This window comes from Sinohyriopsis cumingii, chromosome 1, assembly GCF_028554795.1.
Source record: "Sinohyriopsis cumingii isolate HCF-2022 chromosome 1, ASM2855479v2, whole genome shotgun sequence".
Classification (NCBI taxonomy): domain Eukaryota; kingdom Metazoa; phylum Mollusca; class Bivalvia; order Unionida; family Unionidae; genus Sinohyriopsis; species Sinohyriopsis cumingii.
Window position 1 is genome coordinate 84157045 of NC_142961.1, and position 24366 is coordinate 84181410.

At 36.9% G+C, this 24366-nt stretch overlaps 1 protein-coding gene across 3 annotated transcripts in view; it reads left to right on the forward strand.

The window, feature by feature from the left end:
- The window catches only part of LOC149807257 (general transcription factor 3C polypeptide 3-like), a 152567-nt gene that overhangs the window by 85732 nt on the left and 42469 nt on the right, over positions 1-24366 (forward strand). For all 3 annotated transcript variants that reach the window (XM_089964112.1, XM_089964106.1, XM_089964115.1), the window contains exons 20-22: positions 16045-16131; positions 21520-21618; positions 24130-24205. In XM_089964112.1, coding sequence (XP_089820238.1) covers positions 16045-16131; positions 21520-21618; positions 24130-24205 — 262 coding nt within the window. The remainder of the gene's footprint in view (positions 1-16044; positions 16132-21519; positions 21619-24129; positions 24206-24366) is intronic.

The window sequence follows — 24366 nt, forward strand, 5'->3', positions numbered from 1 at the left end:
TAGGAGATCCATTTGGTAAGTTTGCTTCTTTGATGCAACAAATACCTAAATCAGGATCAGGATGTAAAAAAACAGGCCGCGGTCTAAGACTCCCAGGAACTCCGGCATCATGGTATCCAAAACGGTTTTAAAAACGCTTCCAGCAAGCAACTTTGATTTACTTGATGCTGTTAAACAATTACGTATAAAAAATTTCAGACGTGTATTTATGCGAGATGAATTACCAGCACGACCGAATAGCACAGAAACCGGAATTATTAATCTCGACAACAAAGAAGGTCCTGGAACTCACTGGGTTGCTTACGTGATCGATCCACGTGGAATTATCTATTTTGACTCGTACGGTTTAGCACCGCCAGTTGAGTTTTTCAGGTACGTCGAAAGATTTTCCAACATTCCAGTTTGGCAGTCAACGTTACCAACACAAACACTGATTGATCCGCCCATTTGTGGTCAAGAGGTTTTAAACGTTCTTGATGTAATCTCAAGAAATCCAAAAATTCCTCCACACAAAGTCGTGCATGAATACACCACAGATGTGATTTCCAAATTTAAACAACCCCATAACTAATAATGGTTGATATTTACGGAAGATCAAGCAGAACCAAGGAAAAAAAAGAAGATATCGATTTATCAAAGTATGCGACCAAAGATTGTTATTTTTCAGGACAGGCACGGCAAACTAAAAACCAGTAACATTAGGTGGAATGACATAATTCGCAGGGTTATTGGAGCTACCACGGACAACATTGTTGTATTCACTGACAGCGGCAGAATCAGAGATTCACTGATATCAATTGCGGCGCTTCGAGATGATGCACAGAAAGCCGCCCGGGAACGTGTAGCGAAGACCGGTGATACAATGACAGGTGAACTCAGCATGAACGGAAATAGAATAACCGTTTTAAGAGATCCGGAAGGTCCCGAAGATGCCGCAAACAAACAATATGTAGACACCATTGACGGTAAACTAACCACGTTGCGGGCAGAGTATGATGTTCACGTGGGCGCGTTTACAAGACTTCGAAGAAACTTGGCAAAAGCTGATGAGGCCGTGGATAAGTTCTTTGGGGTTCCTCCAGTCGTCGATATGAAACTTTCTGAAATCATACCAAATCTTACCAATAACGCCAACGATATCAACAAGATTAATACCCGGTTAGGTGTAGTCAGAACAGAAAAAAGTTTTTCAGATCAAATTCAGATAATAGAAAATAACATTAACACGATCAAACAAACACAGCAAAACATCGTAGCAGGAATTCCTGAGATCGTTAACAAAACCAGTCTGATTAAAGTCCCCACTGGAGTTACCCCCGGGCATATCACCAACATCGTATTCACGGTATCATCGGGATTCGCAACATGGTCCCGACAAAATAATACTATCAAATATACAGCAACAGCCACTGGCGTGTATAGACTGTCTGTGTTTTCTGCCGCTAAATTTGAAATCTTCACAACATATCCCTGGAGACATTCCACCGATAAATATTCTGGGGTTGTAACTGTAATATTAAACAGCGGAACCGAAGAAATATTTATACTTGAAGCCGCAGACAAGAAATTAACCGCAACATCCTACTGGTGGTGTTTGGAATTCGTCGCAGAAACACCTCAATTGGTTACCGCGTAAAATAATAAAATGAAATCAGCATCAACGACAACATTAGATGCTCAGCAATATAGATACGATCAGGTACGCGAATGGCAGTCAGAGTTAAAAAACACTATTGACAAATGCGCAACAAAGATAAAAAAAATACAAACGGCATGTAACCGTGCTAGACACAATAGTGTATTCGGTATCCGCGGTAGTTGCATCCACGGGTGTGTTATTATCAGCGCTGACACCAGTGACAACTGCAATCGCGATTACAATCACAATTTCAGCATCAACGACGATTGCAGGAGTTGCTAATATAATTGCAAAAAAAATATCCTCGTGCGCGCTAACCAAATTACACGAATATGAAAAGTTAAACAACACGGCCACAAGCACCTACTCGAAATTATCCTCGTTGATATCATCCAGCCTTGATGATACAGTTATATCCGATTCTGAATTCACGCTGATCGCAGCAGCATACAACGATTACGAGCGCACAAAGAATTTTAATTTGAAAACGATGAAGATAAATAATGACAGAATTACTTCAAGAGATAGCCGCAAATACAACTCCAGTAAAAACATCAATGATAACAATATCTTCGACGCAACCAGAGTTTAATATTAATTTTCCAACTGCAATTCCAGTTACCGAGATCGCGTTGGCACAATTACGAGTATATCACAGTTGGCCCAATATCAGGTCGAGATCATTTTACGGACAATCGCCGAATAATTCATTTGTATTTTCGTATCAGAATAAACCCAGTACCGAAGGTACCAACAACACACCAGATTGGAACGTCATTGTGTTACCAACAGGGTCTTATCAGATAGAAGAAATCAACAAAGAAATACAGCGTCAAATGAAGTGTGTCACCGCCAAAGAAGCAAAGATCAATATAATCGCACACGAGCCAACGTTGTCCACGATCATCGAAATCTCAACACCCGGTTACCACATAGACATTTATAACAATTCAATCAGAACAGTATTAGGATGGCCAGAAAGTCCACCAGCGATACCACCACCTGCACCTGCACCCAAAAAGTCCGATTATATCACTGACGAAGGGAAAGAACATTATTCCCCGGAGGAGGTTGAAAAAGAAGATAAACGTATCATCCCGGCAATAACTTATATAACTGGTTACAATCCAGCATTTGAATTTACTTATGCCCTTGGGAGAATCTGCTGGGAGGTGACATACAATGTGATCGGTGTATATACTTTTTATTCGAAGGAGGAGCTTATTGAACTATTTAATTATTATCGTGAATTGCACAATCAACGACTAAAGATATTATGTTCGTGCTTTCAATCACATATCAGCGATATAACAGGCCCCCCGTGATGATATCATCAGCGAAATCAAAAAATTAAATAAAATTGCAAATTACATGAACACTTTGAACAGCAGAGCAGTTGAAAGCATAGTCGATGCGATCAAGTACGAAAGAGACGAAATAAAAAGAAGTGAAGAAGAGGTAGCAAGACTGAAGTCGTCCCTTGACCGGCATGATCCAATAGATCATAATAGATTAACATATCTTGTGGAAAAAATAAAAAACGAAAAAGGTCTACATGCTCTCCGAGAAGCATTAGATAAACTTAAAATCAACGAAGCTGAACTTGCAAATTATAAGTTTCCCAGATACGTTTCCCCAGTCATCTTACGAAAACACGTCACTGATGTCATCGATGAATATTTCCCAGATATTCTTGCCGCGTACAACAAGCGAATATTACCACAACCCGTTATCTTCAGCGTTGACAATTCCACCAGCAGTGATGGCCAGCATATTTCTCCAGGCGTAGTAAATATCACTGATGTCGTCACGGTCAATCTTGTGTGTGACGTAATCGACGGTAGTTACAGCATAGACACAACAACATCAAATCAAGCCCAGCAAGGGTTTATATTGTATTCATTTACTCCTAGAGAACCACCTGGATTTTTGATTGTGCAAGAGCCAATCAATCCAGTATTTCTGCGGTGTCTGAATCCAACGCTGACAAGGATGAATTTTAAAGTCACTGACCAGCAGGATAGACTTTTGGACCTACGAGGTGAAACTATTAGTATTAATCTGCTGGTGAAATCCTAAAGGATTTTCGTCCTAAGGACTTTCATCGTGAAACGATTTCCATCGTAAAAAATCTTTGATTTTTTCAAGGACTTTCAATTAATAATATCATATCATAATAATGTCCAAAAAATCTTCGAATTTCCAGAAGTACGATGATGATGATGAAGATCTCTCTGACATTTCCACGGAAACACAATATGTTTCAGACGACAGTGATTTTGTTGTCAGTGATGACGAAGATGAAAATGTCTCCGACATTTCCACTGACAGTGATTTTATTGACAGTGACAGTGAAACACAAAGTGTTTCCGACGATGATAGCACTGTGGGAAACGCTAGCGTTTCCAGAGACATCACCATCAGCGACAGCACTGTCGTAATAAATTATATTAAATGATGAAAAAAATATAGCATGTATCAACACGTGAAATGTTCCATCGTTGACAAGCGCACGTTTGAAGAATTCATCTGAAAAATATTTACCGGAAATCATTTCCCGGGTTATGTTAAAATAATCATCGATAAGTACGGCAATGATGATTTTTTACTGACAGAATTTCAGCTGAAGCAATTCCGCGAAAACAATATCACGATGATTACTTGTGCTGCAGACCAAATCGTCAATGTTGTTCACTCGTGCATTTCATGGGATCATCTTGATAAGATACTTCAGTGAAAATCCTTTAGGATTTTTAAAAATGTCTTTGACATTTCCATTCTTTGAAAATATTTTACTTTATATATATTTTTTTGAAAATCGAAGATTTTTCACTGACATTTTCGCTGATTTCATAGGGGTATTTTGCTATGAAAACCAACGAAATCGGACAGTTGCATAATTTACACAGTAAAAAAAAATATTACTTTTTTTTTACTTTCGATTTCACTTCCAAGTAAAATGCAATCAAGGTGAGGTATTTACTTCCTCGTCAGTGATGACGCTATCATTGACTTCAAAATTCTCTGGATTTTCAGCAGACATACAATGTTTCAATTTTCTGACCCGATTATTTATTATCTTCTTTGTTTCATACTCAGCTGCCAGTGCCAGCCTGATCTTTTCGATTGCACGAGACAGTGGAACAAATTCATTTATTTGTGCCTCCGCTACGCTGGCTAGCGATTTATACAAATTATTTTGTATCGTCTTTATGAATCGATGTTGAGCAGGAAGAATATAACGCCCTGCACATTTAGCTTCGTATAATGATTCAAAATCAGACAGAATAGTTTCAACATTTAGTAATATATTAAATCCTTGTTTTTCTAATTTTTTAATAGCATCAATCACATTATTGATATTTTCTCGATTCATATTTATATATATTTTTATATATTTAAAATAAAAAAACATCACATCTCCTTGAGTTTCTAGCTTATCATATGATAACCTACCAAACTCAGGAGGGAGCGGAAACACTACCCCCATATGAGCTCCTAAACTGCCAAATAACAGTCTAGAAAGCCCAGAGGGTGTGTTTGCGAACGACGAGACATTCCCCATTTGTGAACCTCCTAGCTTACCATTTGATATCCTAGCAAGGCTCATATGGGAACAACACATAACACGTAACTTATCCTAGTACTTAATTCTAACTTATCTTAAGACAGCACAAACACATAACTTAATTCTAACTTATCTTAAGACGGCACAAACACATAGTATTTACAATATTTACAGTAGAAGCATATTTACAGCAGTTGTATACAGTAGAAGCATATTTACAGCAGTAGAAGCTATTTACAGCAGTTGTATTTACAATTGTATATATAACTTATCCTAGGATGGTACAAACATATAACTTAATTCTAACTTATCTTAAGACGGCACAAACATCGATGCGGGGTTATACTCTACGTCCAACAAGTTGCACACCCACCCCGGAAATCAACCCTGTTTTGGGGTAAAAGATTACCCCAGAACGGGGCGATAACGGAGAAAGTTGTGCAACTTCGTTGGGTTTCGAAACCCCAATATGGTATCGGGACGATATTGTATATAAACCGACTGATACCTGAAAGTTCAGAAATAGCTCAGCGTGATTTGTTTAAAACGTATTTTCTTAAATATGATCGTGTGGAAACCACAGATGAACCATAAACCCGAACAAGTGTAATAAAATAGTGATATTGTCTGTGAAAAAAAAAAGATAAATACGAGTTTACCTTGATCTCATCAAGGACTTTGTCATTCTTGCGCTGTCACCTTGATAGCATCAAGGGAAGTTATTTACTTCCTTGTGCAGAAAATCGTTTGCTGTTACCTGTCAAGGTGACAACGGGGAAATAATTGTATCATTGATTTTCACGCAGTCACTGCAGAGTTATCTACATAATAAAATATAATCCAGCTATCAAACTTACTTGAAAAAGTTGATTTGATAATATTTTCTGCAACACGATGAACTGAAGCCCTACAAATACCAAAATGCTTGCCAGCTGCATATATCGATTGAAATATTGCTTCTTCATCTGTATTTAAATTTATAGAAACAACCTTCTTGGCTCTTTTATTGTTACAGCCAGTATTACCAGCCCTACAATTTTCACTCTGCGTCACAGCTCTTAAATTAGATAAATTATTATTAAGTTTCTGTCCATCAATGTGATCAATTACAAGACCTTTTTTGATCTCTCCGCGGAAACACTCGAACACAAACTTGTGATTAAGATACTTCTTTCTCCCAACAGCAAATCTAAGATAACCAGAATTTTCAACAGCACCAACTGGTTTTTTCAACCTGCTATTTCTAACTATTCCCTCACATGATGCTTCGTAATTTTTAATGGTTGGATGCGGAACAAATTCTTGGCTCATTTATATAATAATATATTTGTCTAATTTATAATTTGTCTGAAAACTTAGTTATATAATCACTTTCGGATTTTAGCGCATCTCCGTTACTTTTTTTATTCTAATATCGCTTGAGTTCCCGGTATCGTTTCCCTCCGCATCCCGCACATAATTGTGTTTTACCCCTGACACCAATGCCACATCGCAGGCAGGGAATAGGTCCTGTGCTTCCTCGTTTGATGCTTTGTATGTGTTCACCACAGAATTCCTTCCTGCAGGGCTTACCACAGACTGTTACGGATCCAACTTTTAACCACTTGCAGTTATTCATTTGTATATATAATATTTCTTATTTAAATATTTGTCTTAAATATAATATGACAGTGTTTTCGAAATTATCCGCAGTTGGCGCTGGGAGATTCGATCTTGACAGGCTAAACCTGGATCCACGACGACGGCATCTAACTGATCTGTTTAATATTATCATCGAGGGTAAAAAAGAATTCCACGACGACGGCGCATCTCATGTATGGTCATCATTTAAAATTATCCGCGACGTTGACGATGTCAATATCATTGACGAACTCTTCTTCGGTGATGAGGTCATCATCGTTGCTTCAATGACTGATGCCCGAGCAAAATCAATTATTGATTATATTGATTTTCATCAGGGTAAAAAGAAATATTTTTCAGAATAAAATTTATTGTGCAAATAGATTCCGATATGTGGATTATCCGTGACAAACTTGACCCTGTTCTTGCTAACGGAAAGACAATTCTGTTAAGTAGCAATTCCAAACCAGGAATGCTGACCGGGATTGATATACCATATTACGCTCGATCGTATCCTGTAACCGCAGTCATTTATGGAATATATCCTGTAAAAAAAACAAAAATTGATAAACTCACCCCGATGAAAACTTTGATGGTGTTGAATTGTGTAGCCGAGCGAGTAATGGAACATTTTAAAAACGCAAAACGAGGGAATGGTTTAACCGACCTGCGACGTAAAAAAATAACAGTGTGGACTGAATCGGTTAAAGATACCGGGGCAACAATAAATGATGTTGCTGTGCTATCAAGTAAATTAAAATGCTCAATAAGTCAGGAAAATCGATTGAAATTATTGATCATAATTCGTACGCGTGGACTGATGCAGTTACAATATTTCCACGAGACCGTGTTGTCAAGTTTTATTCTGGAAACATACACGAGGTTATTTACGCGCTGAGTAAAACCGACCCTGTGTCAGTGTGGTTATTTAGGAGCTCTGAACATGGCGACTATGATCAATTTGTGAGACCCAACGGAGAATTATACAGAACAGAATCGTTGCACCAGGAAATGAAAAAACTCGCAAAAACGTATGAGAAATGCTAGCGATGAGCAGTTATTGGTTAATTGTTTTACAGTTCCAAGTGTTGCCACTCACGCCGCCAGAGAAAGAAATTCGTGGAGACCAACCCGAAGTCAGTTTCTTTCGGATATACAATTAAGTTGTGTCGAGTATGGTCATGGCGGGTTGTGGAATACCCAATATGACTACCGGGATATGATTTCCGTGGATATGATTGCCTGCTACCCAGGAAGCTTTCTCGAGAACGACGAGTGCCACGAATACTTTGCGCGGTTTGGACACCCCACGAACTCGATGACACGAGTCGCCATAAACGGCAGTTTACCCGATGCTGACTTGACAGGATTTGCTCGTGTGACTTTGTTTGAATTTGCTGCGGGGCTTTATCAGATTTGTTATGTTTGGTTTGGCAGACACTTCGTTGAAAAGCGCTGGGTACCAATAGTGTTATTGCGATATATGCTTGACAGCCGAATACTGGTATCGTTGACTGTCAGTGAAGCAATCATATCATATCGACCGCAGACCTCAGTTTGGTTACCAACACCGGAGCGTATTACCCTCGAAGAAGTTATCGAAGAATGGACACAAGCACGTCCAGAAACTCCTCTTGATGCTATCCGCGAAGGAGCTCCTGAAATTCTCAAGATTAAACTCAAAAACAGTGAAAGTACAGCGAAAGATCTTGGACGAAGAATAATTGGTAAATTTACTCAGGGTGCAGCATTTGATCATAAAATGCATCACTCGCGGTTGATTATCGATGAAGCTGAATTGGATTTTATAATCGCCAACGCGGTTGCAAGAAATATATTTTGTAATCGGGAGGATGTGTTCTTGTCCGATGGGAAAAAGTTGGGCACAATTGTAAGTTATATTGACGGAGAATCGCCTCAATACACACATTTGAGATCTTCAATGCTGGCTTATGTTTCTATAAATTTGTTATCGATGGTAAATCGATTTCCTGACACCGCAGTCAGAGTTGCAACAGATTCATTTTATACCGATAAAAAATATTCAGAATCACTGACCGATATAATGAAATTCTGCGGCGGAGATGAATGGAGTTTGTGGAGAATAAAAGCGGAGATGTTACACGAGTATTGTGAATCCGCTGATGTTGCAATTAAGGGTGATTATTATAAATCAGAAATGCCAGAAATATCTTCTGCACCGTCTGTATATGATCCAATCACCAGACACAAAACTGTTTATTTGAACGGGCCAGGAGGGTCTGGTAAAACAACTCGAGCGATTGAATTATTTGGAAAATCAGATATGATTGTGCTAACACCTACACACAGGCTTGCCAGAGAGATGAAACAGTGAGGAGTCAGTTCTTGTACTTATCACAGCTTTTTCAAATATAGCGGCGGTGTGTGGACGTCAGATCGAATGGGAACAAAATATATCAATGATATAATAATTTGGGATGAGATATGTACGGTGCCGCTGGAAACGTTAAAAACATTTCTTGATTGGCTGTTAATGAAAAATACTGCAGTGATTATGTGCGGTGATCACAGTCAACCACCTCCGTTTGTCGGCGCATCTCCGCATGATTGGCTGAGGAATTTTGTTGATTATTACGAAGAAGTGTCTGATGATTACCAAGCACTTGATGCAACGTTGAAAGAATTTAAAACATTAATCAGGCTACAACCGAATAAAATTCAATGTGAAATCATGCGCGAGATGATTACTGAAACTTTGATGAGTGACTTTTTACGCATGTGGAAACCAGACGATTTGATAGTGGCAAGTAGAAAGATAGTCAGAGACACACTTCAACAACAGCTATTTCAATTACAACAAGAAAAGTTTCCAATGCTGCCAACGCCGTTATGTTATAGACCAGCTGATACGCGGTTACAAAATACAGATGTTGATATTCCAGGAAAGACAGAGAAACAGAATTTAGTATTGAATGATATTGTGTTAGTTCACATCGATGCTGTCGAGGATGCACTAGCGATGAATAAATCCCCGTGGATGCTAGGATACGCTATGACCATTCATTGTTCTCAAGGACTGACTGTCTCTGATACAACTGTCTGGATCATTGATGATCGAATCGAATGGTCGAACTTAGTCTACTTGGCTGTGTCCAGAGTCAGAAGAATATCTCAACTGCAAAGAATTGTCTTGGAAGATTCAAACGCTGATAAAATTAATAATGAAAACAACTGCGATGGTGATGTAATAACAAAAAAACTCGCCGGTTACAAACAGAGTGACAAAAAAAATAATCGCGATTTTGATCTTGATGTTGAATTTATTAACGCGTTGAAACAACAACAGAATAATCACTGTGCGAGCTGTAATTGTATAATGCTATGGCAGTATTCGAATAAAAATTCAAGACAATTTACCGTAGACAGAAAAGATAACAATCGCGGTCATACACGTGATAATGTCATGTTGACCTGTCTTGAGTGTAATTGATGTTGGGGTGCCAGCGCTAGTTAAGTCATTGAAATCACTTCAGTGATTTTGGCGGCAATTGTGTGTCCTCGGGAATTACCTGAAGTTGCTCACGGGTGAATCCACGTTGAGGAGCAGTTGAATCCAACCTGTAGATTGCTGGTCTGCCAGTGGATCCTGTCACTGTGGATATCTTATGTGTGGTAACACTCCAAATGGGATCAGTCACTCTTCGTTTACCACCTTCAAGTTCACCTGGTTCATATAAATATCTAACTGTGACATTACCCAGTATTTGCTGTTTTTCTTTCTTTCGTTGTAGTGGTATATTTTTTTTCGTGATCGCGATGGCAGGTTTCATGTTGGTTGTTCGAGTTATTTCATTATTTAGCGCAGTTATCACACCTGGTAATCTTGCAACCCATTTGCGTGATCTCGTATCCTGAATAAATTCCTTCGCGTATTGATATCCAAATAACTGCTCAGCAAGTGTTCTATTGAATCGCTCAACAATTGCCTGATCACGGTGAATTTCAGTGTGTCCTCGTCGTATGGTGACGTTATGTTGTTTCATCAACGATGATACTGCACCTTGAAATTCTTTGCCAGGATCAACTTGTAATAGATTTGGCCATCGCAGACCACCTTTTGGTCCGGGTCCTCACCGATAAATTCTTTCAAACGCAGAAGCAACCTCAGATGCTGTTTTAGTCGTTAACGGTTCCGCATCTTTGTATCTACTGGCAACATCAACTATGGTTAACGCGTACTTGTATGTACGTCTTCGGATAGTATCATGTGGCAGAAATAATATATCAGCTTGATGAACCTCATTTGGTACACTAACATCGAAATGCGCGAAGTGAATTTGTTTAGGGCGTGGTAGATAAATTTGCCATATTGCCTGTCGGGATAACCAATTTTTGGCATTAGCGGCGTAACTTTTGCTGCTTCAGCGAGTTTACTAATTGCTGCGTTACCTCTCCAGTGTCCGCTTGGGGAATAATAAATCGACTCCATTATAATTAATTACCAGCGCCTAATACAAGTTTAGATTTCATTGCAGTTTTTATCAACCAGGATGCTAGCCTCTCCTTGAAAGATTTATCAGGGATGGCATTTAACGCATGAATTAATTTCACGTCCACGAGATGGCGCTGTTGTAAATCCTTGCTTCGGTAAGCTACATCATGAGCATGACACGCCTTATCAATAGCGTTTATCGGATACTCACCTGGTTTTGGCTGATCCTGAGCATCAAGTCTGATATCAAGTCGGGTTCCTGGACCACAGTAATTATATCCTGGAAGATGTTTTTCTCCTGGATATTTAGCCCACGGAGCCCCTGGCAGCGCTGTTAACTTGGCTGCGATATCACCTCCGTTTTTTTTAAAATAAATCTAAATTTTTTTGTGCCACATCGTTCACACCTACCTGTAAGCGCTTGTCGATTATTTTTTGTTGTAATTGTTGTTGTATCTGTAGTTGGGGTATGTGCGCGACATTTCACACAATATAAATTCATATTTATTTTATGATATATCTAATGGAGATCACTGACTTTCTGCATCAAAGCGATGAGAGCCAATCAAACATAACTCAGTGCTACCAAATTCAATTCGAATGATTATTATAGGTCCATCTGGGTCGGGTAAAACACAGTTGTTACTTAATTTAATAATGAAGTGGATGAAGTGGGATAAATTATATTTGATAGCCCCGTCTGTGGATGATCAGCGATGTTATCAAGTGCTAAAAGATTTTAACGAAAGTGCAAAACCGATATCAATGAAGCACCGAGTGTCGATGATATTGATGGGAGTATTAATAATTTAGTCGTGTACGATGATATCATGTTGGACAAACAATCAAACCCTGCCAGGATATTTTCATGTGGCAGGCATAAAAACACCGATGTGATTTATGTAACTCAACGGTATACACAAATTCCGAAAGTGATCAGAGATAACTGTAACATTCTTGCGGTATTTAACAGCGTTGACGCACACACGCTACAAAATATTCATCGAACTTGGTGCAGCGGTGACATGGACATCAATAAATTCAGAAATTTCTTTAGTCGTGCTCAGGCAAAACCACACGGATTTGTAACAATAAATTTACTTGATCCTCGGACACGGTATCGAGTTGGGTTAGATACAATTTTTAACTAGAAATCCTAAAATATTTACATGAAGCAGCAGAGAGACTGAGTCCGAAAGTGTTTCGTCGACCATCCCATCGTCAAGAAGTATTTTTATAGTGAGTTATATTTGTTGAAATAACTTCTCTTGGTCAGCAGAGAAGAGTTATTTATCATAGTTTTCTGAATAGATGGTTTCTTTTGTGAAATAAGACCCTCTATCAAGAGTGTTTTCGATAGATGGTTCTGTTGGAACGAAATAGTTGGTGGGCTCAGTCTCTCTGCTGCTTATGGAATGTTGTTGTTGCCATACCAGGTCCCCATCAGAGCCTGTCACAATGTCTCACTGTAAATAACTATAAAATGTTGTTATTGCCATACCAGGTCCCCATCAGAGCCACTCACAATGTCTCACTGTAAATAACTATCTATACTATGTTGTTATTGCCATACCAGGTCTCCATCAGAGTCTCTCACAATGTCCAACTGAAAATAACTATCTATACAATGTTGTTATTGCCATACCAGGTCCCCATCAGAGCCTCTCACAATATCTCACTGTAAATAACTATCTATCCAATGTTGTTATTGCCATACCAGGTCCCCATCAGAGCCTCTCACAATGTCTCACTGTAAATAACTATCTATACAATGTTGTTATTGCCATACCAGGTCCCCATCAGAGCCTGTCACAATGTCCAACTGAAAATAACTATCTATACAATGTTGTTATTGCCATACCAGGTCCCCATCAGAGCCTATCACAATGTCCAACTGAAAATAACTATCTGTCCAATGTTGTTATTGCCATACCAGGTCCCCATCAGAGCCTCTCACAATGTCTCACTGTAAATAACTATCTATCCAATGTTGTTATTGCCATAACAGGTCCCCATCAGAGCCTCTCACAATGTCCAACTGAAAATAACTATACAGTGTTGTTATTGCCATACCAGGTCCCCATCAGAGCCTCTCTCAATGTCTCACTGTAAATAACTATCTATACAATGTTGTTATTGCCATACCAGGTTCCCATCAGAGCCTCTCACAATGTCCAACTGAAAATAACTATCTATCCAATGTTGTTATTGCCATACCAGGTCCCCATCAGAGCCTCTCACAATGTCTCACTGTAAATAAATATCTATCCAATGATGTTATTGCCATACCATGTCCCCATGAGAGCCTCTCACAATGTCCAACTGAAAATAACTATCTATACAATGTTGTTATTGCCATACCAGGTCCCCATCAGAGCCTCTCACAATGTCTCACTGTAAATAACTATCTATACTATGTTGTTATTGCCATACCAGGTCCCCATCAGAGCCCCTCACAATGTCCAACTGAAAATAACTATCTATACAATGTTGTTATTGCCATACCAGGTCCCCATCAGAGCCTCTCACAATGTCTCACTGTAAATAACTATCTATACTATGTTGTTATTGCCATACCAGGTCCCAATCAGAGCCTCTCACAATGTCCAACTGAAAATAACTATCTATCCAATGTTGTTATTGCCATACCAGGTCCCCATCAGAGCCTCTCACAATGTCCAGCTGAAAATAACTATCTATACAATGTTGTTATTGCTATACCAGGTCCACATCAAAGCCTCTCACAATGTCTCACTGTAAATAACTATCTATCCAATGTTGTTATTGCCATACCAGGTCCCCTTGAGAGCCTCTCACAATGTCCAACTGAAAATAACTATCTATACAATGTTGTTATTGCCATACCAGGTCCCCATCAGAGCCTCTCACAATGTCTCACTGTAAATAACTATCTATACAATGTTGTTATTGTCATACCAGGTCCCCATCAGAGCCTCTCACAATGTCCAACTAAAAATAACTGTCTATACAATGTTGTTATTGCCATACCAGGTCCCCATCAAAGCCTCTCACAATGTCTCACTGTAAATAACTATCTATACTATGTTGTTATTGCCATACCAGGTCCCCATCAGAGCCTCTCACAATGTCCAACTGTAAATAACTATCTATACAATGTTGTTATTGCCATACTAGGTCCCCATCAGAGCCTCTCACAATGTCTCACTGTAAATAACTATCTATCCAATGTTGTTATTGCCATACCAGGTCCCCATCTGAGCCTCTCACAATGTCCAACTGAAAATAACTATACAATGTTGTTATTGCCATACCAGGTCCCCATCAAAGCCTCTCACAATGTCTCACTGTAAATAACTATCTATACAATGTTGTTATTGCCATACCAGGTCCCCATCAGAGCCTATCACAATGTCCAACTGAAAATAACTATCTATACAATGTTGTTATTGCCATGCCAGGTCCCCATCAGAGCCTCTCACAATGTCTCACTGTAAATAACTATCTATACAATGTTGTTATTGCTATTCCAGATCCCCATCAGAGCCTCTCACAATGTCCAACTGAAAATAACTATCTATACAATGTTGTTGTTGCCATACCATGTCCCCATCAGAGCCTCTCACAATGTCTCACTGTAAATAACTATCTATCCAATGTTGTTGTTGCCATACCAGGTCCTCATCAGAGCCTCTCGCAATGCCCCACCTGAAACAGATCAAGCACTATCAGCCCAGCTCGACTTTTGCAGTTATTCAGCTTTAATCCCTTCTGTCACATAAAATTTGACACTGCACAACAGTTGTAAATCACAGCCTGCTGCCCCCATGCATCAAATACTTTGTGTTTTTAACAGTGATAATATTTGGAAATGAGTGACTGTTGTTATAAATACATTATACACAGCCTGCTGCCCCCATGCAGAAGAATTCATGTTATTAGTAGTGATAGTTGTTGGAAATTAGTGACTGTTGTTACAAATGCTTCATTAAAAAATTGATATTCATGCGCATATCAGCTGTTCCAAAAAGTGCTTGAAATCTTAAGCAATTTCTTTAAATTATGTTTTGGGATTTTATAAATTTATAAGAAAATTGATAGGTGTATAATTAACTTATTATTATCATAGTAAATTTATCTTAATGGCTAGATCATATCTTGCTGTTAGCATCAGAAAATCTGGATTATGACTTGATTCTTTGCGTCTGGTAATGCTGACAACTCAGTATGATCTAGCAATCAAGATTGCATTGCAGTGATAATAATATATATTTGTCTTGTTATCTTACTTATCCCAGTGAGTGACAACAGGAATTGCATTAAAAGATTATCTCAGATCTGACAATGTACTAAACACCAATTTTACCCATTACTAGTTATGTTTAGGGCTATTCATTAAAAATGATTGACAAGGGGCTAGACAGAATGTCAAAGTGCTGTCTGTAGGTTGATGCTTGTATTTAAAAAGAACTCTGTAATGCAATGGATATAAGAGAAAAATCATGTGTGTTGCTAGTGGGTCTAAATTAAATTAAATTTGCTGTCTGACCATGGTACGTCCATTTTAATGGAATAGCCTTTGTTAAATTTGTTATCAAATTTAGTTGAGACAGTAGCGTCTGAAACAATTCTATAATGCCTAGGAATACAAAATTAAACAGGATTTTGCTTGATAACTTATACAAACTTTATGAGAGAATTTAATGATGTTCATGAATTACTTATGTGTTTATTAATACGACTTAAAACTGCTGTTTATTTTAGGAGATTGACTTCATGTGCGTCTTACCAGGGATATTGAAGAAAAATTCCGTTTGTTCCTACAACCTGTGTAAACAGCTTTTGCTGGAGGTAAGTCATTGGCTTTATTATCCAAATAGCTGCTAACGGGAGGGTTGGAAATTTTTTCCCTAAAAGCTACTGTTACAATGGGAATGGTTTTAGGACAACAGGGCTCGAGCATTCTTGAAAGTGCATTAATTTTCAGGGGGAAAGGGGGCAGAAGATTTAAACTGTTGGATGCCCAATGCATACATAACTTGTTGGAACATTCAGGACATAAAATTTTACCCTTGATCAAACTGCATGGATTTGGGAAGGCCAAAAAGTGTAAAAACACTTACCAAAGCTTTTAAAATGGTTTTAGTTTCAATATTTCTCAAAGGAATTGCCGCTATAAATCTTTTGAAGGCATACATTATGGTCAGCAAATATTGGTTGCCTGACTTGTTTTTATGTGACTGACACAGTCTGCCATTATTCTACTAAGTGATTCATCAAATGCATGAATAGGTTGCAGATGAGCCTTAGATATCTTCTGATTGGATTTTCCTACCATCTGTCAAGTGTGAAAAGTGCTACAGTATTTATAAACATCACTTTTAAATCTTGGCCAATAAAAATAATTCATGATCTTGTTATAAATCATATTGACTCCCAAATGACCAGCTTATTGAGTTTCATGATCTAGACTAAGAATTTCCGGTCAGCATGACTTAAGAACAGCTTTATTGCACACTGACCACTTATCACCAGCAGGTAGTTCAGATGCTGTCCATTTTCACCTAAGGACCAGATTTTTCACAAAATAATAATGGGAGATTTGGATAGCTTCAGTTTCAGTAATAGCCATCTGAAACAAATAAAGGAGATAACAGAATCTTGTTTCTGTTTGACATTGAGTGATATTCTTTTGTCTCCCTCAGATGTGATCATCTGTTTGAGTCGTACAACAAGGTTTGTCTGTTACTAATGGATTAACCAAAATCTTATCTCCAGCTTGGTCATTGCCTAGTAATAAACTTGTACTTTCTGTAGATAAAGAAATTACTGCTCCAACTGTCACAGATCCAGTGACTAAGTCTGATGCCAAATTAACACAGTTGATTTTTGTTGTTGTTGTTGTTGTGGGGTTTAACGCCATTTTTCAGCACACGATAGGCTATACATGGCGGCCAGTATTAATAGTGGAGGAAGAACCAGGGAAAACCTCGGAAAGAACCACCGACCCACGAGAAGCTACTGGCAAACTTTCTTACATACCCACATTGGCTGAATCTGATACTCGAACCTGCGCAGACAGAGGTGAGATGGCAGTGATCCTTAATGGAGAGCGCTTTAGACCACTCGGACACTCAGGGCCCCCAACACAGTTGAAAGGATCATTAACAAAGTCACACTCTACTCCCTGAATAAAAGCACTTTCAGCAGAGGAACACGTCTCAAACAAAGTCAAAGTACCTGATAACAAAAGACTTTGAGAAACTTTTGTATCCCTTGTCACGAGTTTATGCTCTTAAAATAAGTAACAGAAAAGAATGAAAGACATTATGTTTCATAAAATTTAACAAATAATTCTGTTTCTCTAGAATACAAAGTGAAAATGAGAAAAAACAACTTTCGGTATGATGAATAAATCACAAAATAATCCAAGAATTACAGACACAAGTTTTATTAATTAAACGTCCTGAATAAAATTCAGTAAAATTCAAGAAAATATCCCAGAACTGAAGTCAATGACATGTCCTTGGTAGCTATTAAAGTGTTGATGTGTCAACAGTCTTTTGTTGAATCACAGAAATATAATTCCAGGTTTGAATATATTATAAATTCCAGTGAATGTCTTTATTGAAGAATTTTATTAGAGCACTTTTGTATTTCCAAAGAAAATAATCACTTGAATTCAGTAATTTGAAGAAAATAAAATTCAGCCAATTGGTCGCAAATAATACAACTTGAAAGTGTTAGAAGTTAAAGCTTGAATGGTAAAATCGTCACAGTTACAATATATATATATAGTTCTCTACTTGACCTCAGGTCACAATTAGCATTTTCTATGGAGAAAAAAATTACCTAATGGAAAATAACCTTCTAGAATGATCTAATGAGCCTTGTTTACTTACAACACAATAACCAGTAAAATTCACTTAGGAAACTCCAACACCCAGACTCAGATCAACATATTTGCTTCTTGTATACCTGAATACTAATTCTGATATTAAGCCAATAAACATAGAGAATAATTTAGCTATGTATTAGTTGTTGATATAAAATGAAATCAAACAAATGTAAAAAGGTCAATCAGGTCAAGCAGAAATGAACTCAGTTTTAGACAAGGTCAAGTCCAGCATACAATGTTGCATTACATTAGCATGTAATAAAAATATTTTAAAAAATTAAGTGAACAAACAAACAATTAAATTAAATTTACATAATACCCTTAATATTTTAATAGGAATGGGTTTGGCAGAATCACCAATCAGTCATATAGAACCCTTGACATGAATGGTTCAAAATAGGATTAGACTGGGGTTTGTTTGACCTAACTAGTGTATTTCTTTCATTGCAAGACCATTACCTTGACCCATTTGAAATAATACATTTGGAATAGCTCTGTCTTGACACTGTGGCTTATTTGTCAGCCTATAGCAATCAGAAATAATGTGCTCTTTCTTTTTACAATAAGTGCATGTAGGAAGAGGTAAAGACCAATCTTATGTTTGATTTCTGAAAGTTATGCAAGATTCAAATTTGGAAGTATTGTATGAGATGGATGATTTTTTGCATAGAAATTGTTGAGAGGAAGACTTACTGACAAATGAAACTTTGTGACTCGAGAAATAATCATCAGCTGTGCAAACAGCATGTTTGAAGTTTCCACCTTTTGTTCATCAAGATATGTCTTAACATAACAACGGATGCAAAACTTGAGTTTTCAGCTAATATGAGGTGCTTGAGGCAAGCGTAATCTTTATCACCACCTATCAAATAGTTGTTTTTTTTCCTTTCACTAATTCGACATGGATTTGTCCAGTTTCTTTTCTACAATTCCTAAACCTTTGTAGACATGCATCAGGTACCAACTTACAACCCTTCAAGATATATTCCTTAACCACTCATAATCAGTGCTCTTTTACTGACAGTGAAGTTTAAACTTCACGAGATTTGCCAGTATATACACTTTGTCATAATAAAGTCCAAAGCATTCTTGGTCATTTCAAGTTCTCAGCAATTTTCTCATAGTATAGAAAATATAATTAGCTCATTTTCCATAAATTTTCTCAAAGTGAAGACTGTGTAATTATCTAGTTCTTTTCCTGGAATCAGAGTACTAAACTAATGTAACTTGAACATGCATCTAAGGGAAGGGGAGAGAATTCTGCCTGCCAGCTCTAATTCTTTTAATCAATATTGCATGTCCCTTTCCTCTTTCTCTGTGTCTCTACATTTGCTCTTTCTCCCTTTCTGAATTATTATTTCCCTATCTCTCTCTCTGCATCTGCACTTTCCTCTTTATCTCTCTTTGAATTTGTATTTCCCTATCTTCTCTTGCACTCTCAGCATCTGTATTTCCACCATTTCTTTCAAAAGCAGAAAGATCATAATATCTGGCAAGCTCAAGCAATTTGTCTCTTTTCATAGACTATAACACATTCTGGGTAGGATTTTTAAAAAAGTTCTCAACATTTGATGACATTGTGGATGCTTGTTGGTTTCACTAAAGATTACTCAAACATGTAAAATTAAAATCTTTACCAGGGACAATGAGGATTCCGAAACAAAGTCAATTTAAATTTTAAAGACAGTTTTATTTCTTCATTTCTCTGAAATGTTTTAAAGAAATTCAGATCCCAGATGAGCTCCCAGTTTCTGTTTTGACTTCAGGTCTTAATATGTGTAATAGAAAGAAGTGAAACTAACAATTTAAGTAAAATCAACAAGCAGTATTTATCTACAATACAGAGTGAAAATTAAAGAGACACTATAGATATGTAATTGAATGAATTCCAATATATTTGAATGTTCTGATGTATAACAGTGATGAAATCCAGAAGTTGTTTGAATGATTTCCAAAAACAATGTATTAATCAAAAATCAAGGAGCACTTAGTAATTCCAATGAATCATTTAAATAAATATTTCCTCTTGAATCACAACACAGTTGTAAAGGAGTCCCACAGACTGGTCTTAAAACAGGAATTTATCAAATCCTGGCTTATAAACATTTTCATTTGACCTAGATGTTGGTCATTCTGAAGTAAAATTCCAATTTTATTGTAAACAAGTCTGTTTCTTGAATATTCAAAACTCAAAAGCTATGTGAACATATTATTTACAAGTTACAATTATGGACAAAGTTTGCTTTGTAAACACGTTTGCAAATGTTTGTTAGCTTAAAGTACATTTTACAATCATGGACAAATGTTAAGCACACAGAAAGATTGTGAGCAAACATGATGCATATGGGCCATTAAGGCAGATAGAAAGTCTGTTAAGTGCTTGTGATGGAAAGCATTTTTCAAACAAATATTGCTATAAACACTATTCACACTGTATATATGGGTAAAGCCAGGCTATTAATAAAGAACTATTTGTTATGTTTGAACTGGCAGCTCCCGTTGCTTATATAATACTGATGGTAGGAACATTGGTATTGAATTACATAATGCTGAAATGTATATGCATTTGACCTTAGCTCTAAAGTCCCCACCATCATTTTGACTAGTGACTTGTACAGCTAAAGTATAACTGCACTTGTAAAGCTACAGTATGATTAGTGACTTGTAAAGCTATAGTATAACTAGTGACTTGTAAAGCTACATTATAACTAGTGACTTGTAATGCTACAATATGACTAGTGACTTGTAAAGTTTCGGTATAACTAGTGACTTGTAAAGCCACATTATAACTAGAGACTTGTAATGCTACAATATGACTAGTGACTTGTAAAGCTTCAGTATAACTAGTGACTTGTAAAGCCACATTATAACTAGAAACTTGTAATGCTACAATATGACTAGTGACTTGTAAAGCTTCAGTATAACTAGTGACTTGTAAAGATACAGTATAACAAGTGCCTTGTAAAACTACAGCATAACTAGGGACTTAAGGAACTAAATTATAACTAGGGACTTGTAAAGCTACTTATAACTGGGGACTTGGTGAGGTACAATAAGCTGAGTTAGATCAGTATGTAAAAGAGTTCAATTGTATCAAGGAAAAAAATGTGAAAGCATACAGAACTGAAATATGGACAGTAAGAATGAATTTAGAATATATTTTGCAAACTTCAAAAAGTCAAGAAGGAGTTAAAACACTGGCAAATAAGAGTGTTAACTCCCAAACTTGTGTTAATCTCCCTTATGATTATTTTTCTTAGCTGGAACACTGCTTCAGTTTTATTCATTGGGGTATATGTATGTCCAGACTGTGTAAATTATTGTTGTTTCTTTTTTGACAGAATTTTGAATGTAAACAGATGTGGAACTTGTTCCAGCAGGTGGTGATGGCAAGTCCTGATGGCAGGCACATTAGATTCTGTCTGCGCAAGCTTCTGCAGGTGAGTACTGCCAATAATCCCGCAAATATTTTACATACTTATCCTCTTTATCAATGTTATTGTATTTTGCCTCTTTATCATTGTTCTTGTATTCTATGCTAGCTTTTTTGTTCAATATTTGTTATTATATTCTACACTTGTTTTGAAGTTCTGCACTTGTTATTGTGTTCTATGCATGTTATAATGTTCTCCACTTGTTATTAGGTTCTATGCCTGTTATTGTGTTCTATGCTTGTTATTGTATTCTGTGCTTGTTATAATGTTCAATGCTTGTTATGTTCTACACTTGCTATTATGTTCTCTGCTTGTTATTATGTTCTATGCTTGTTATTATGTTATACACTTGTTATAATTTTATATGCTTGTTGTTATGTTTCTTGATAACTTAATCCCTTTTATTTAAAAAGGTATGACTCTGCATCCACCCATCATTTGTCTGTCAAGAACTGCTCTTAACATTTTACATCTCTCAACAATTAGTTGTTAACACTTTTGATTTATATATCTGTCAACAATGCTTGTCAACACTTTGGATTCATACATCTGACACTGCTTGTTAACATTTTGGATTTATACATCTGTCATCAACTAGTTGATAACACATTGGATTCCTACATCTGTCAACAACTGCTTGTTAACACTTTGGATTCATACATCTGTCACTGCTTGTTAAAACTTTAGATTCATACATCTGTCAACAACTACTTGTTAACACATTAACCCCTAGCGACGACTTTACGGGGCAGGAGGTAGTAGCCTACTGCCGATCTCTGTAGCGTCATGGTCATGCATGATACACTAAAGTGGGTGGTATTATAGAAAGGTAGACAGATGTAGCTCTACCATGATACCAAATAATCTGGAATATCTAGTTGTACTACAAAATACAGATAGAAAAACCTCATTTTATGGACCCGACTTTTTTTTACCCAAAATTCGTCCGTGGTTGGAATCCAATTTTGTGTCTGGATTTTAGACTTTTTAGTCTCAGATCTAAGGCAAACTGGTATGAACTGCAAATAGACAGATGAGCCTTTGCAAAAAGTAGGGTAAGATGGGCATTTGGAATAAAGAGTGGTCTCCATACAAAAATAATGGCTGTTTAGTGAAAAAAAAATAAAAAATGTGTTAACATTTTGCATTCATACATCTGTCAACAATTGCTTGTTAACACATTGGATAGTTACCTTCCTCCCTACCTGCCTACCTGCCTCCCTACCTACTACGTATGTATGTATGTACGTACATACCTATCTACCTACAGCTCATCCATCTATCCACTTGTCATGTTTCTATATCACAATGTAGCTCTTTTGCCATTTACAATAAATTTATAATTGTTGGTCCACTCATATACATATATCATGAAAATTCATAACATATCATGCATTCATGTATCACTACAAGAATGTATTCTGCATAACATACTTTGGGGACCTGTCTTCAAGGTCAACATCAGGGTCAGTGAGTTCGTTGTTTTGTGTAAGTTTTTTAATTTTGTAACTGCTGAAGGATGAACCTTCAAGGTTAAGGTCACGGCTCCATGTTCTGACACTTCTGTGCTTTCTCAACATGCTCAGTGGCAGAAATAAAGTCACCAGATTTGCTTGTTATGCTTGTAGTTTATCTTTGAGGGCATCATATATGTACTTATCCTTACCCATGTCCATTGATTATGTCCAGTCCATTAAATATTTTTACCTGATCACTAAGTCTTGTAGGATTTGATTGATTGAAACCAAATTTAGTATAAAGCTTTATATAAAGAAGACCTAGATAAAGTTCAGTTTTCATCAGATTGTAAGAAACATAATGGAGTTATGTCCCCTGTTTGACTTTGAAGTTTCACCTTTATTGCATCGTATGGCTGGGGCATGTTTGTTATATTTCACTTACTTACAGTTACATCTTTGTTGTATGGATTTACTTATAGCTACATCTGTATTATATGCATTTACTTATAATTACATAGTTACATGTGTTATATGGACTTAATTATAGTTATATCTATGTTATATGGACTTAAAGTTTTCAAGAAATGTTATAAATTTAGTTTCACATGGGGAGAAACAGTTTAAGATTTTTTCTTTTGTAAAAATTAATAGAAATATGGTACTGTAAAAATCATTTGCTAATTGACAACAGAATCTGTTACTTGAAGATATCAATTGTCTGGACTTGCACAATATAATCTAGTTAAACAAGTTAAGTGTGATTAAAACTATAATTGGAAATTGAACAAGGGATGCTAAGCTTGTCTTGGTTAACTGGTGGTCTGTCAGACAGTTTTACTATATCTCTGGTACAGATTTCTACTGTTTTAACTTCACTTTGCCTTACCCAGTTCTCCTGACATTTTTACCACAAACTCAAAATTGCTTTTTTATAAAATGGTTAAATTTTCCCAAGAAAATTTCTGATTTTGAAGGAAATGCTTTGTTAATTAGTAGATAAGGTTAGCTCTGATTTATGGATTTGTAACTTGACACATTTTTTAACCTGTTTCATTAGAATCCTGATAATATACCACTGGGAATCCTGAATGGTCACAACTCCATGGTGACAGGCTCCTACAAACATTCATTAGGTAAGTATTTATCTGTCAATTTGTGAATTATGATCAAAGTTACATATTACACTTGTTTAAGGATCACTATTTATAAGCTATTTCAAAATAGCAATCTCATAATTATAGTCACTTTGCAAACGATATAACATGAATACAAATCATGAGATAACATGGCTACA